General features: G+C 34.2%; 1 protein-coding gene across 1 annotated transcript; it reads right to left on the bottom strand.

Annotated features, from left to right (window-relative positions):
• Positions 1–5046: 5046 nt before the first annotated feature.
• Positions 5047–7090, bottom strand: LOC130730331 (auxin-responsive protein SAUR32-like). The gene is made up of 2 exons (XM_057582312.1): positions 6879–7090; positions 5047–5657 (listed from the first exon to the last, which is right to left on the bottom strand). The coding sequence occupies exons 1-2, from the start codon at positions 6951–6953 to the stop codon at positions 5391–5393; spliced, it is 342 nt and encodes a 113-aa protein (XP_057438295.1). The 5' UTR covers positions 6954–7090; the 3' UTR covers positions 5047–5390.
• Positions 7091–16569: the final 9479 nt, after the last annotated feature.

Here is a 16569-nt window from a genome sequence, read left to right as displayed (position 1 = left end):
GTCATTAAGAGTTACCTACCGCTGCTAATGTATATATCTACCAAAAAATATTTGTTACTCTATTTTTTGTTTCCTTCCTAGTTGTATTGGGTTGAATTACCCTTTATACTTCATTTCAATATATTTCTTATGGCTTATAAAAAAAAATACACATATAAGAGCCCATGGTTAAAAGGTAACTCAAGCAATTTTTCAAATGAGAAGTTTAGGTCCTGTGATCACTAGTAGCAGTAGCATCTCAGCTTCCAGTAACAGACCCAAATATATTGCATTATATCTAGTTAATTGTCACTACTCACTACTAGTTTTAAGATTCTGGAAATGTTATTCTAGAATTGTTAGAACTTAGAAGGAGCTTTGTGGTTGAGACACTTGTACGATTGACGTCCTTGTTTCAAGGGATTAACCACCAAATAAATTAAGACAATTTCTTTAATACCCTTTAAAAATAGAGGAATTTTATGCATTTTGTTTTGGTTTGTCATGATTTTTTATAGTAAATTAATTTTTTATATTTGCAACTCAATTTTTTATAGTATAAATAATGAACTGATAAAATGTACTGAATTCTCTCATTTTCAAATGTATCGAAGCGCATTGTCCAAAATTGAAAACCCAAAAATAATTAAAAGTATGTAGAAAAACTGGGCAAGTTGCTCATCATATATACCTAAACTATTTATTAAAAAGACTATAATATTTATTGAAAAAAAGGCAGCTTTCAAAGATTCTACACTTTGCCTTCTCATCACATCATCATCATACATAGTTACATACTTCATTCTTTTATTTGTTTGTTAGTATTAAAAGTTGTGGTAGTAGGTACTCACATCATCACCATCATGATGGAGATTAATAACATGCATGATATTCTTTATCATGAATTTGTGGCGTTCTAAGCCGCTAACATCATCAGGTCTTAAAAACTTGAGAAACAAGGTCCTTATCAGCTAAAGCAGGTTTTGATTGCACCCAATAAAAGGATCTGAATTAAATCAATTTTGTGTTAACTCGATCTCTGAATAAAACGCTCTTCATAACGTATAGTGGCTTGCAGCCTCAGATTTTAATTAAAAGGTGTCTTGTTGTATTGGTTTTCACTTTGCACGTTTCTTTCCTATTGAAATTTATGCAAACAATGTGATCAGATTTGCCCTTGGTTCTTCTAAGTCTACATTACATAATTGGAATATGGTCTGTTTGATTATGGTTTTTGAAAATTGTTTTCTGTTGTTAAAAACAGAAACTTTTCGAAAACATGTTCGTTTTCAAAAATAGTTCTTAATTGCAAACTTTAAAACTAAAAATACCAAAACAGGTAAAAAAATATTTTTTTATTTCAGATTACAGTTTTTGTAATGTTGAAAAATATTTAATTTTCAAACAATTTTTTTCTTGAGAAACAGTTTTTAAAATAATTTTAAAATACAATTTTCAAAAACTGCAATCAAACTGATCATAAGTGTTTATAAGCTTGCGTGTTTTTGGTCTAATTACCTTAAAAGAATTGGCACACCATATTCACTTTAGCCTATCATGCACACTCACACCTAACCAAAACTAAATAACCATTTTGGATTCGTGTTTCCAAGTCCAACAAATGGTTGTGGCGCCTAATTGTCTCATATCCAAGATAAAAAAAGCCCCAAAAGTTATATAAATAAATAACAAAATAAAACATAAAAAAGGAGTGAATGGCTCAATGAAAAAAAAACTGTGGGCATTGGACCCTCGGATTAAAATGAAGGAGCATAAGTTCATAAACGACTTCTGAAGTTCACTTGAGTACAAGTTCAAATATGAACATTAAGTCCAATTATCTCAAGATTTTTGGACCATACACCACTTTCACTTTAACTCATCACACTCACCTCATACTAGCTAAATGAACATTTTGGTCCCGCATTACTTTCAAGTCCCACAAAATTAAAGTAGAGTGTTGGACACCCAATTCCTAAATCATTTGTTTCTATTTGGAGTTCATTTTCATATTTCACGAGTATAATTGTAACATGTCATTTAAAAATCAACATTTGTTATGCTGAATCATATATCACACATATATAATTCATGATCCACATATGAAAATCACTATACTGCCAAAATCATGACCGAGAGAAGAAAAAACTGAGATTTTTTTTAAAATCGAGAAAAATAGTTTAGATTCATCATAATTTTAACTTCATTTTAACTTTTGAACAAGTTTACAAACCTGCTATGAGTAAGAAAAAATTAAATTGATCTTGATACAATTATTAATTGTAAAAGCACAACCCTGATCCGGAACAAATTGTTGTACCTCACCCACGCCTCTGTCTAGTGTCTACCCTTCCTCAGTGTCCATAACTAATAACAAAGTATGATGCCAATTGTCCCATACTCTAACTGGAAGAGGCAAACTTTATGTCCAAATCACCTGTAACTGCTCTCATGTTATCCTCTAGTTTTCCCTGGGGATTGAGACTAAAATCTGCACTGACATGTAGGATCATTTAACACTCCTATTCCTGATGAGCTAACTCTGTGAATAAATAAAACAAAAAGGTATGAAATCATTGATAGTGGTGTATAGTCATTATCTTAGACCAATATCACCTTATATTAGATAGGCAATGCATGTGATTTCCTACAGGGAACCTTCAATTAGTCCTCTAATTTGCGATACTTCACACTACATGAATTTAATTGCATAGTGCATATATACATGTATCCACATTCATAACCATGAACTCCATTTAACTATTTATTAAGAGCAAAAATGAATTTAACTATTTAACTATTAACCATGAATTTAATTTGCTCTTACTTATATTGTAATTAATCATTCAAGTTGGACTGTAGCTTTGGTTGGGTAGCTTTAGGAGGTTGGGCATCATGCTGTTTGCATGCTCTTCCCTTTATCATGTATCTTTTATTTTCTCTTGGTTGTAGTCTTCTGGCTGCTCAACCTCTCTTTCTTGTATTTGGGCTTAGCACCCCTTGTGCTAAATTTGAATACATTTTGGCTTATCTAAAAAAAAATTTAACTATTTATTATTTTTCCCCTTTCACTGCTGGTTTATTACGGATCGTACTATCATAGTCTACCCCATAAATCATAACTTCTGAGTATAGCCACTATATAAGTATATATAGTTCCTCTTTTTCTTTTAATTAATCTCACCGAGCTTCAACAATAAAACTAACTAATTAAGAAATTTGTAAATAATGACTTCCCTTTCAATGTATTTATTTCGATGAAAGTTGATGGGAAGGAAGGAGAGTGGAAATGAAACAATTCTTATTCTTATATTTAGCAACCAAAAGAAGTAGGGAAGTAGTGATGAAAAATGTTGAGGCACAACATAAATAAATAAATCTTGCCATATATTATGAGGGGAGTTACTTTAATTTTCATGGCTTTGCAGTATCGACTTAACCGATGCTAAGACAAAGTAAGGCATAAAAAAATCACTTAATTTTAGTATCAGTTGGGCCGATGCCACTTAGTGTCAGCTTGCGGACAATTAGCGTCAAACACTTAAATCACTTGTCAACGTTGTGTCCACCCAGCTTTAATTAGCGGCAGTTAGGGATCGACGCTACATTCACCGACTAACTTAACATCAACTACGAATGAAGCTAATATCAATTAGGTACGACCCTTTTGTGGGCATGAAAATCATCATTGATTTCTTATCCTCGTCTTCCTTATGAGCCTCATCCGTTCCTCACTCACTTTCTATCTTTGTCCCCCACCTTCCTTCGGAGGCCCTCACTGTCTCTCCGGGGACACTATGATCCGCCATTAATCCTCCTACTCTGCCATTGCCACCCCCAGCTTCTCCTACTACAAGGATACAGTGATTTACCGATGGCCTAAAAGTCGTAGTTCATCGATAAAGGATCCCATCGGCGTCAAAAATGAATTTCCGCCAAAAAATAAATAAATAATTTAATCAGGCATAAAACGTCGGTAATTTGGTGGGAAAATTTAGCGCATGCATTATTACGGTCAAAGTTGGTATTTTGGCGGGCAATTTTCACGCCTTGTTACCGAAGGCATTACTAATGTTTAATTTTTATTTTTGGATAAACTCAAAGATTTGTTAGGACATGACAATTGACCGCTAGATTACTTACGACTTTGGTCGTCAATAGCTTATAATTACAAATGCTAGAAGCCGTCGGTAACATATATACAGTTGCGTCCCAAAACGTCAAAACCATAACCGACTTCAATTGAAGCTCTCTTTCAAGTTAGTATTTCTCTCTCTTTTTCATTTATGTTTATAGTTTCTATTTTATAATATCATATTTATATGTTTTATGTTATTTTTTTGTAGATTACCTTTGTTTTTGTTATTGTGAGCATCCTATTTTTGTTTTAATAAGGTTAGTGTTTATTTTTGTTCTTCAAATTTAATTTATCATATTATTTTTGGTCATTATGTTTATGATTTTTTAATACATACTGTATCTTTTTAAAATTATATGGATGTCGTCGTCAAACTCTCCTCATTGTAGAAATTTAGATCAAGGAAAGGTTTAGCTGATCAGAGCTTTTCTAAGAAAAAGAAAGTTAAGCCTAGATCTTCCAATATGAGTGTTGTAATATATGAAGCACCTCCCGAACAATTTCTGATAATAATTTCAAATATAATATTAATATCCACACAGTTGGAGAAGTTCTGAACTAAAAGCTGAAATAGACACCAAAGTTAACCAATCTTACAAGTGGCCAGCACCTCCAAGAACACACCAATAAGATAAGATGGTAGTCTGATCTTTCTACGCCTAAAAGTCAAACATACATGCATAAATATAGCTTCAAAATTACATGTAAATCACTAGGCTGAGTTTTTAAGTGACACAAACTTTTATAACTGTTAAAACCTTCACTAATGCGTCATATCTTGGTAAAGTTTGAGACAAATCTGTCTCTTCATCAACTGTTTCCATTTCCTCTGAGAGGAGTAACTTGATGACAGAATCATAATTTAAAGACAAACATGACTGATATATAAAAGCATAGGTCAAAGATTTTTATAGAATGCATGATAAGGATTTGACAAACTTAATTATTTTTTGTGCAACACTTCACTAAGATTAATTATCAGCAGGATACTGGGCTCTGTGTAAACATTACAACACCATACAAAGAAAGTATACTTTGCAAGGGTAGGCAAACTAACACACCAACAGAAAAGACACTGGTAAAAAGATCATGTTAATTAAATCTTCTGTTCCAAATGTTGTCTTAGTTTTTTGTCCCACCAGTAAAATTTCCTCATGTCAACAAAAAAAAGAAGAAAAAAAACTCTCATCGTTATTTCTAATTGACATGTGAAAATGTTATTGGTCAGACAAATAACGAGACATATTTTGGGAACAAAAAATTACTCATATTCCTAACAAGTAATATCAATACCACCCTTGTTTATGAGCTTTTTCCTTCCAATGATTCTCTTCAAGTCATCTGGCTCACAGGGAATTGCAAGTGCTCCTTCCTGAGAGAATCCAAACTCTTCTTCAGCTTGCTTCAACAACTTGACAAAGTCAGGGTGGTCCAAATACCCCAATTCAATGAAGAATCTCTCTGGTTTCCACCCTTCAGTTGCAACCACCACAAAATGTCCCTGCTTCACTCCTTTTCTGCATGAGAAAGTGTTCTGCAACTGCATGAGTTTCCTCATCAATACTCCAAAGCCTCTAGAAATTTTTGTTTTACCCATATATAATTCTCTCACAAGAACAAATAGCTAGCTAGGAACCTGAACAAGTTTCTTTTGGAAATTCTGGGATAGATATAGATAGTTGCTTTATGGGGTGACCTTGACATGAATCGCAGATGATAATGAAATTCAGGTGGAGGACAATGGCATGTGAGTATTCATTAATGGTAAATGTCACTGTTTCTCCCATTTTGGAGACGAAGTTAGCTTTCTCCTTGATCCGTTTTATCTTTCAACTCATTACATGCAAGACAGAAAACATATACAAGGAGGACAAGACACAAGTTCTCTAGTCATTTCAAATTGCCTTCCTTCACTGGTCCCTATATATATTGATGCCGGAGCGAATTTGGACCTTAAACTCTGTTAAGTGCACACATTTAAGGGCTTAGAGGGCTATGATCCCCCAAGCGAATTTGGACCTTAAAGCCCAATAAACGCACACGGTTAAGGGCTTTGGAGGGCTATGATTCCCCCCGACTCGACAGAATAATAGAGACATCCCTTCACATTATGACTCAATCGATAAATGACCGTCAATAACCTTCAAAGTCACAAGTGTCACTATCATCGCATAGCATTTATAAGATAATAATACACATAATGATAGAGAGAAACCTTAGCAGCAAGAAAAAAACCTTTAAGAGGGACCAAGAAACTATGATAAATGCATTTTCTTCGCTCTACACTTCACTCAAACACAACTTACAATCCCTAAGCTTTGAATTCAAAACCTCTAAAACTAGGACCCTTGGTTCTATAGTAAAACATATATGTTGCATTTTCTTAAGAAAAAAGATTTTCAGGGCCCGGCAAATTTATATATAAGTTTTGTCGTGATTTTTACACTCACAAAGCAGAAAAAAGAAACATAAAACACGATTTTTACACTCACAAACCGCAAAGCAGAAAAATCTAATGCATCTCATAATTGATAATTATGAGATTAATCTCACGAGATTTTGAAATCTTATTTAGTGCGTAGGTCTCTTCTTCAAATTCCAACAAATGCTTTTTATACACATGTTATGGAATTGAACTCACAGATTAAATATTTAAGAAGTCCAGCTAGGTATTAGTTGTGTTACACCTTGTTGATAAAAAAACTTTTATTTTATTTAGTTTTAATAAGGAATGTTAGTAATAAAAATATACGGTTGATACCTGGACGGTTAAGTACGTAATCAGCAGCAAATAGCTAGAAGCTTTGAAGAAATCAGCAGAAAAGAGGAAATTCATTTTGAAATAATGGAATGTACATCGTTTCAAATATACAACATGTGGTGTGTTGGTTCCATCTCAACCTGAAAACCATACATATATATCTCACTTTCTATACATGATCTTCTAATTTCAGAAAATGTACAAGCAAAGTACTTTAGGCTGATTCACCTAGATGCGGATTTTAGTGGTGATGACTGGGGGCCAGGTCCCCCAAACTTTTCTTAAAACATTGCTGAGTATAACCTGAGAAAAAGAGAACTAAAAGCACAAGACGACAAACTCACCTAAACTTTTATTCATTGGAAAAAAATACAATTTTTCATTCATAACAATAATAACTCGATCATTCACACATTTTTCATCCACATTTCAGAAATGAGATAGAAATAGATGGAGGAGAAATGAAAAATACAATATGTGATATGATATAAAAAGAAAAAGTTAATGATATAGAATGAAAGAAAAAATTGAGTGTGAGCATATCAAAATTAAAAGAATGGTTAATTAATTAGAAAATATAAGGTCAATTGTTAACACCTGATTACTATTTACTTTTACAATTACAAAACAGAATTCACAGGATCCCTACTCTATCCACAACTAGAAAGAAGGCAATCTAGTCCTGTACATGATGAGTGGATGTTTGTTAGATTAGAGAAAAAGTTGGATGATAACATTTCCTTTCAACCAAGTTTCATCCCATTCCATTTGGCTTTCTTTTTATATTTGGGAAGATGGGGAGGGGAAATTGGAATGCACAAAGGCAAGAATCTGCACATAATTTTAAGATGAAATTAAGTTTACATCAGAAATATTTGAGGTGCAATCAATGCTAGAATACATATACAAACAAGAGAACAAAGTTTACAAACTAATGAAGAGTTATACTTATACTCCCTCCGTTCCTATATAATTGACATTATTTCTTGTTGAATTTTGTTTCTAATTATCTGTCACTTTACAAAGTTCAAGAGAGCATTAATTATACTTTATCAACTGTACCCTTCATTTATTGGTGGTAGGAAAACTGAAAAGTTAAAATTAATAAGAGAGATAAAGGTATAATAGGAAGTTAGATTGTAATTTTAATAAAACAAGAACATTAATTGCTATTTCTTAATACTTGTGCAAGAACCTTAAAATATCAGTTATTTTAGGAACGGAGGGAGTAGTCACCCCCTCAATTTTTTTCACCCCCAATTAATGGGGGTGAAAAAAGAGACAATTAAAATCTTCCTGCCATTGTTGTATCCCACCATTTCAGAAATTAATCCCTCGTGGATAACAGAACTAAATTAATGTTAGATTTTGGTTTCTTTCAACTAATCTAAATGATGATTTGGCCTCACAACGTGTCACAATAATAGAGAGCAATGATAAAGCAAAGCACCAGCTAACAAGTTATGTGAAAATTGTCTTACGTTCCGTTATGTTGAAATTGTGTGTCTATTTAATGCATGTGTATCTAATAGATATAAACATAAAATTTCAAACCTGAGTGAACTTTCACATGAGAGGATATTGGTCCACGGAATTATGTTTAACTTATCTGAATACCTAAGTCCGAACCCTCAATGGCCTCTCAAAAGAGAAGATCAATTCTATTCTATGATTGCAAAGTTATTCACGGAACGAAGAGATGATGGTGATTGGGGACAGTTCACCAACGGATAATCAAATATTTCCAACTTTAGTTTACACAGTTATCCATAACTAAATTAGGCAAGGGTTTAGAAATCAAGAATAACAACCTTCTTTGTTTTCCATAACAATGATTAATCAAACAAAACACAATGTTTGGTCCAGATGGTAACAACGAACTGCATCTAGCTGCGAATGCCAAACAAACACATAAAAAAACATCCACGGATTGAGTGAAAATTACCAACCATAGCAGTTCATTGGAAAGGTTGGAACTCAACTCCCCCTTTTTGAGTTTGTGTGTCAGTGTGTGTACAAATATTACTCTGTTTCAGTAGGAGAGGATGTGAAAGTGAAGATAAACGAGATTGGCACATAAAAGGAAGAGGTGAAGGAGAAACAAGAAGATGATCGCAAAGTGTAAGAAGAAGATGAAGAGAAGAATGGAGAAGGGAAAGACTGAAAGCACTACCAGCATAATTGCTCTGCTTTCCACTTAGTCACTTACTAACTAAACTTTTTTTATTAAACAAATTTTAGAGTGAGAGGATGATGTCCAATCTAATGTATAGAAACATGTGGGATTCAAAAAGCACTTACAAAAGACTTGTATTTACTTCATCCCAATGAGATTAGTAGGGGTTTGAACTTACGACCTGTCAGATACGAGATTCTGTCATGCTCCACTTGACCAACTGCGTCGCACTCACTTCCTTACTTGACTAATAATCTACCTTCCTTCGAAATTTAACTACTACTAAACACATTTTTCAGCTTAAATACGTTTTTAGCCCTCATCTAACACAGTTGTGTGTTTGACTCCTCAATGTTTGAAATTAGCAATTTTTGTCCATGAAATTTTTAATTTGTGAAAATTATGTCATTTAGTTGGACTTTTAATTTGTACAATTGCTAACGAAGTATAGTCACTTCTCACATACCCTAATTCACAAAATCAAAAAACTAAAAGGCGATGTGAAATAGAAAACATTCAAATGTTGATGATGCTTAAAATTGATATCACAATATGAATAAAACCCACAAACAAAAGAGGTCAAGACCCCCTTAAGGTCAGAAACAAAAATTCTAAAGCAAGACATACCTTGTGAATTAATGAAACTTTCATCCCTATAATTACGATTAGGATCATCTACAAATAAAAATTCAGCTTGTCTGATTTTTCAGGTAACGTCAGTTACTCTATTAGGTTCCATGAAACATGATAACATGGGTTATGATATTCTCATGTGAAAATTATCTCAAGTGTTTTTTTATTTTAAATGAAAATTATCTCAAGTTCTCTCTGTTGAAATTTGTCTCTTTCTTTCTCTTCATAAACATTTAAACTCACTTATTTAATACATACATGTGATGAGAGATAAACACAAAATTTTCACATGAGAAAACATAAAAAAATTCAAATGAGAGAGTCATAACCTTGAGAGAATCATACTTCATGCCGAAACCTAGAGGCAAACTCTGGTGTATGTAAACGAGTGAACATTGAATTTCTCTCTTTTTTCCTTCTTTTTGGCCAAGTTTTGTTTTTTGTTTTGGTCAAACTGTGGCTATGATTGGATGAATCATTTCACGGGCGATGCAGGTGTATTTTTTGTGTGAACATATTGGGCCTCTTGAAGAATTCTGAACTTCACTCTTGACTTTTGGGCTGAGGTGGACATTATATTTTTAATGTTAATCCTCTGTTTTTTTTCTGGGCTGGGCCCGTTAGGAATGAAACAACTTTCATTGACAAAATAAAATTCCCTCATGCAGCTCAAGTGATATTGACATAAGTTTGATGAGCTAAATTTTTTGGTATATTAGAAAGATAAACTACAACTTTTTAGGATTGATTCTTGAATCTTCCCCTCCTAACTTATATGTCGACCAACTTTTAGAAAAAGAAAGAATTAGGGGCCTATATAGAAATCAATTTTTTAATTTGAAGTTATCATAGTAAGAAATTTCCAAATTATCCTTTATAGTTATTAATTTTGTATAAGACGTTTTAGTACTGCAGATTCAAAATTCAACAGGGCTCCACGTGGAGGTGAGTTGGAATTGGACCTAGTGAATCCAATAATATCAAATGATGTTAAGGGTTAGCTCAATTTTCACGAGTAAAACCAAAATAAATTTGTCTTTGAATACCATAATTTTTTTCTTTTGAAGGATTGAATACCATAATCATAATGTGAACGAAAGTGTCAACCTAAAGCACAAGGTTTACTGTGATGTTTAGTTTACATCGTTCTAGGTTGAAAGCTTGATCATCACTAAACATGGAAATGATCAAACACATTTTATTGTCAGTTATTTACCACTTAATACAAACATGCTGGTGAGAAGATTAGTCATTTTTGTCGGCGGCTAATCTCACCACACACACAAAAATTGTCAACCCAAAATTACCTAAATAAATAATAATGTCTTGTTTCTTCGTCCAGAACATTTCAAAGCCTAGTTAACCCTCTTCAGACTTGTGCATTAATAATTTAAAACCAACATTATTAACATCCAGATTTCATGACATTATAGTATCCATGGGGACACACATGATATGATCCATGCATGATGTAACCTATGGCCATGGATATATCATGATGTCATCGTCATGCACCTAAATATATGTGGCTCAAGAAATGATCTAGAAGAAGCCGACATTTTTCCCTGTCACAATCCCAGCTGAATCATCAACTAATCAGGACTCATCTTCCCTTCTTGATTCTCAAGTTTCAACAACAGAACACAGAGTCACCGTTGGTACCGTGTACAACATTTACACACAAAAATGATGTAGTCAACGTCATTTTTCTTCACTTATTTACTGCAACTAGCTAGCCCGACTCCAAAATCAAGATATATTTGGATGCTGGTGGTATGTGAAACATATAATTGCAATAAAATACTCCTATATTATAAACATATATCAATTGTTTTTATGCAATCCTCACATACAAGGTACAATTATATAAAACAGTAAAGATAAGGTAATTTATTTGAAGAAGGCTGCGTTACGTTTATAAAATTAAAATGCATTATACAGAAGAGACAAGGTTTTTTTTTTGAAAGTAGAAGAGACAAGGTATTGAAATACAATATTGTTGAAAAATTTTGATGCAGGAAAGAATATCTGTATGTAGTCTGGTTAATAAATCTTATTTTATTTCAGAAATTTTAACTTTCTAATTCATCCCAAGATAGAGAGGCTACTTTCAAAACAAAAAAATAGAGAAGCTCGCAATTTTTTAAAAAAGTCAACATCATGGGAAACTATTTTTTGTATCCGTACGTGTGCTTCAATTAATTTCATATTGAACATTTCTTTAAAAAAAATATCCAATGAAAGTTATTTAATAAAAACAAGTTGCATGGTGGTCTAATTAGTTATATATTCAGAGATCAATAAGCAGATTAGATAAGATATTGGAGTGATGTTTATTGTAGATCGGAGAAGCTAACAACAAACCAATTAAGGTGGTATGGATATGTACAAAGATTACTTGTGAAGGCACCAAAAAGAAGGTTTGATAACATGATTTTTAGTATATATGCGAAGAGAGGTAGAGGGAGACCAAAACGGAACATGGAAAGATATTGTTAAAAATGATTTCATTTTGATCGAGCTTAATAGTGTAATGTGATTCATATCACTGACCCCATTTAATGGGATAAGATTTTTGTTGTTGTTATATTGAGTGACCGATCAGTTGTTTAGGCTCTAGCAATCTAAATTGTTTAGACTCATGGCAATCTAACAAGTTTCAACTCTATGCTCCTTATAACTTAAATATTAATCTTTTTTTTTTTCAATATATTGCATAAACATTTTCTTTAATTATTTTCACAATATACGAATTAAAGGGCAAAACATTTTCATAATCAGCTTTGATATGTTTTTTCTTTTAAAACAACAAAGGGTTTAAATTTTATAAACATATTGGACTCGGTTAAATTAATCAAGCCCAAGGGTCGTCTTAATCTTATAGGAAAATATATAAGACGACATTTATTTCGGATTGCCTCTGTTGAGTCTTGGCAAGTCAGGGATTTGACCAAAGGCTTTAAGCGATTTATTTTGACCAAGGCTATGGTCAAAGATTTTTGGCTAGACATCAATCATAGGCGGTCCCTTTTTCTAGTGAAAGACTCTTGCCCGTAGTGCACGACACCATCACTTGGCGAGTGCGGTCGAGCAATGATCGATGCCCTGATTGTAATACTCCATATTCACTTGGGCCACATTTGTTTAGGCTCAAGCTTAGGAGGATTTAAGGTTGGAATATATTCTTCTTGGTATGAAAAGAAAGAGATTCATTGTAATTAAGACATGTTCACTTACTTTAAAAAAAAAAAGACATGTTCACTTAATATCAGTGTTATTAAACTCGGCTCGAACCGGCCGGTTGGACCGGTTGAACCGGGAACCGGACCCCTGACCGGTTCGAGTCGAGCAACGGATCGGGGGTGCAATTAACTCGTCTTGAACCGGATTGAACCGGCCGGGTCGGCATAAAAACCGGGGAATCGAAGCTACGGTTGGATCGGTATTTTTTTTTAACCTTCAAATTCCAAAAGAAGGATTGTGGCGAGAAGGATCCAGAAGGAGCGGAAGAGGCAGTAGCAGCACCTTCTGCCTAGGTGGCAGCGGGGTTGTGGTTGCTCCGCCGGGGTAGGGATGTTTGCGGCGGCGGTTATGGGGAAGTTATGAACATGCTGGGTTTGAAGAATGAAGAGCAGATGTAGAAGATTGAAATAGATGTAGGTTTATGCCTACCATCCGTGTGGTCATCATATGAATGCGGTATCACATATTTTCTTGGTCTAAAAACTTAGATCTGGTAGCAATACAAAGATTTTAACAGAAATGTTGAGAAAGGAGAAAGAAGGAAGGGAAACGGCTATCAATGGCTGCTGAAGGAGAAAGTGGATGTGGAAAATAAATATTAGGGTTGTTTAGGTGATTTGGGCTAAACTAATGATTTTAAATGTATTTTTTTCGAAATGGGCTTAGAAAAAGGCAGCCCAATATGGTAATAAAAACTGTTATATGTAAAAAAAAAACAAAAATTGTGCCATTCTTCAGATTCGAACACACAACATGCAAAAACCATGGAACTTTCCTAACCACTACGCCACTTGATACATAGCATAGTATATTTCATTATATAAATATTTATTATTACTATATTTCCGGTTTAAGCAATTGAACCATTGACTCGCCGGTTGAACCACTGACCCATTAACCCAGTGCCTCTACCGAGTCGCTCACCGAGCCGAGTTTAATAACACTGCTTAATATACAAACACGGTTAGGTTTTCGGCTATGATTCAGGTCAAGTTTTTAACTTTGGTTATTTCTCTCGTTTACCAATGGGAACACGTATACCTAATTGGCTAATTAATTCATGAAAATATGAAATAATGTATATTTGTTACACCTTACAACCATGGTCATATTTTTAGATCAGAAAATACATTAAAAGAAGTCATTACTAACTATTTAAAAGAATAAATATAGGAAGCACGTGATAATTACTAGCTATTATGTACATAAATTTACTTGTCCTTGATTTTTTAGGGTAATAAACAAGGAAGAGGTGCTTTGCAACTAAAAGGACAAAGTTTTTTTTTTCTTTTTTGAGGTAAGGACAAAGTTAAAATAGGTGAAGTGATGAACCTCGAAATGGAAGGTATACTGTTTCTATCTAAAATTATAAAACTCACATCTTCATTTTTAATGGAGTTTTGAAACCAAAACACATGTACCACTAGTTAAACAATTTTTGTTTTTGGAATGACTTGTTCATAACCTTGTTCACCTAATTAATTAGGTCAGGGTCGAACCTTGTCTGGACCTAAGACCCTTCTAAAGCTCAATAGTAGCTCATATGACCTAATTAATTGTGGTCATGAACAAAATAATTAATAAGTTATAGTTAGTCTTTGATGAGTTTTGCATCGATTAATTAATAGTTTTAAAATTGAAAAGAGGTGGGTTCGGTTGAATGGGCTTTGGAGCTATAGGCCCACTCAACACATGAGCTGACGCGGAACACACAAGCGTGTCATTGGTTTCTGGTTAGCATGACTCAGCAGAGGACAAAACAAATGAATGACTCAGCTAAGCCACCAAGTCGTCGGGTGTTGGCTTCGGTGTGACAGTTAAAAACTGAATCACCGTGGTCCAGTTAAATTTCAACCGTCCGATATAATATTAAAAAAATAAACGGCATGGATACAATCACTTTTAAATGTGCATTTACATGAGTACCCCTTCTTTCTCTTGTTCTTTTCGTTCTTCTCTTTCTCTCCACTCTCCAACCATGTCCACCACACCATGTTTGCTGTCTTCGACGCCGGAGTAGGTTGCAGGTTGGTGGCTGAGTGAAGAATCGGAGGAGGGGCTGCGCGATTTGGTGAGACAGTAGAGTATTGGGCGACGAGGAAGCGGCACAACAATCATGGTTGGACTCATGATTTCCGGCCACCGTTGCTGCTAAGAGGTCGATTATTCCGGCACGGCGGTGACAACAATGAATCTGTTGCTGATCAGAGGAGCTTGTTGGTGGTACCAGACAAGGTGCAATGATGCAGATCCTTCATGATCAATTGTTCAGAGCAAGCACCAAAACAAGCTCAAAACGCATACCCACAAGCTACAAATTAAATGAAGTCGATTGAACCAGTGCAAGTAAACATTGATAATCAAGGGGAAGAGATGAAATTTTTGTACACTTGTGAAGTGGGAAAATGGTAGAAGTGCGAGATTGATTATCTTTCTGAGAATGCAGGGAAATTAGGTTGTGAAGTGGGAAGAAGGATGGGTATGGAATTTTTGATATTATGACAGGGTAGTTTTGGACTTTCATGTTAATTCGTCAGTGTTACACCGTGTGTCACTAATCCAACAGACTCACCGAATCCTTCGTCAAGTCGTCGGTGTGGAATTGGAAGGTTGTTAATTGTCATTTCTTTTCTTTTTTTTTTCTTTTTTTTTTTGTTTTATGCTTTCTTGAGAAAGAGAGAAGATGAGTAAGAATAAAAATATGAGAAATAAAATTGATGTAGTAAGTTGTTTAGAATAAGAGAAAAATGTGACATAGAGAAGATAGATAATTATGTTTTGATTTAAAAATAATTTTATTCAGCGTAACTATTTCCCTGACGGCTAAATACACTTGTATGATGATGTAAAAGTGCTAGTAAATGCATCACATAGAAAAAAACACCGTGAGTCTATTTTGATGAGAGTGTAAAAATGTGCATGTTGAGATCTACTTTGCAATTGATCAAAAAAAAAAATCTACCTTTGCACCTCCTATCAAATAAGGGCGATACTCTCATTTACCCTCTATTTCTCTCTCCTCTACGCTCATATAGTCATGCTCCCAACACAGATTCAAGTTCTGAAGTATTGCCAAAAGCTATGTGTGAAGGCTATCTCCAACTCCCAAATACCCAGCACAACCAAAAATCTAATTACCCTGTGATGAACGCACAACACCTCCAAATCCAGAGGGACCGAGATTCCCTATATATAGAGTTGTCGTGAGTATTAAAGGAAACAAGCCCTGGCCTAAGAGATCGATGGACAACATGAGCAACCAACACTTAAAGGGACCGAGTTTCACGCACCACCTAGAAGGCCTCATAGGTTGAACCAACAAACAAAGCTCAACATAACTTTCCAAATTGACCAAGTCATCGACAAAATCACAAGCAAACTGAAACCATGCGACATATCTTGCAGGTGCATAAAAAAGGTGGTCGGAAGGAAAACTTGCGGGTTTGTTTTAAACTGCAATAGGGAGGAAGATTTAGCTTGTAGGTCTGTTTAACCGGCTAAAATTGTCACTCTTGTAATCCTCGATCACATGGCGTGAAGCTTCTTTTCATGAATAAAAAATCTTTAATAAAAAAAATATTGTGATGTAATGTGACGGTAAAATAGAGATAAAGAGAAAAAGTAAGTGTTTTAAGATGG

Source organism: Lotus japonicus, chromosome 1 (genome assembly GCF_012489685.1).
Source record: "Lotus japonicus ecotype B-129 chromosome 1, LjGifu_v1.2".
Lineage (NCBI taxonomy): Eukaryota > Viridiplantae > Streptophyta > Magnoliopsida > Fabales > Fabaceae > Lotus > Lotus japonicus.
This window is presented reverse-complemented; position numbering and strand designations above follow the sequence as displayed.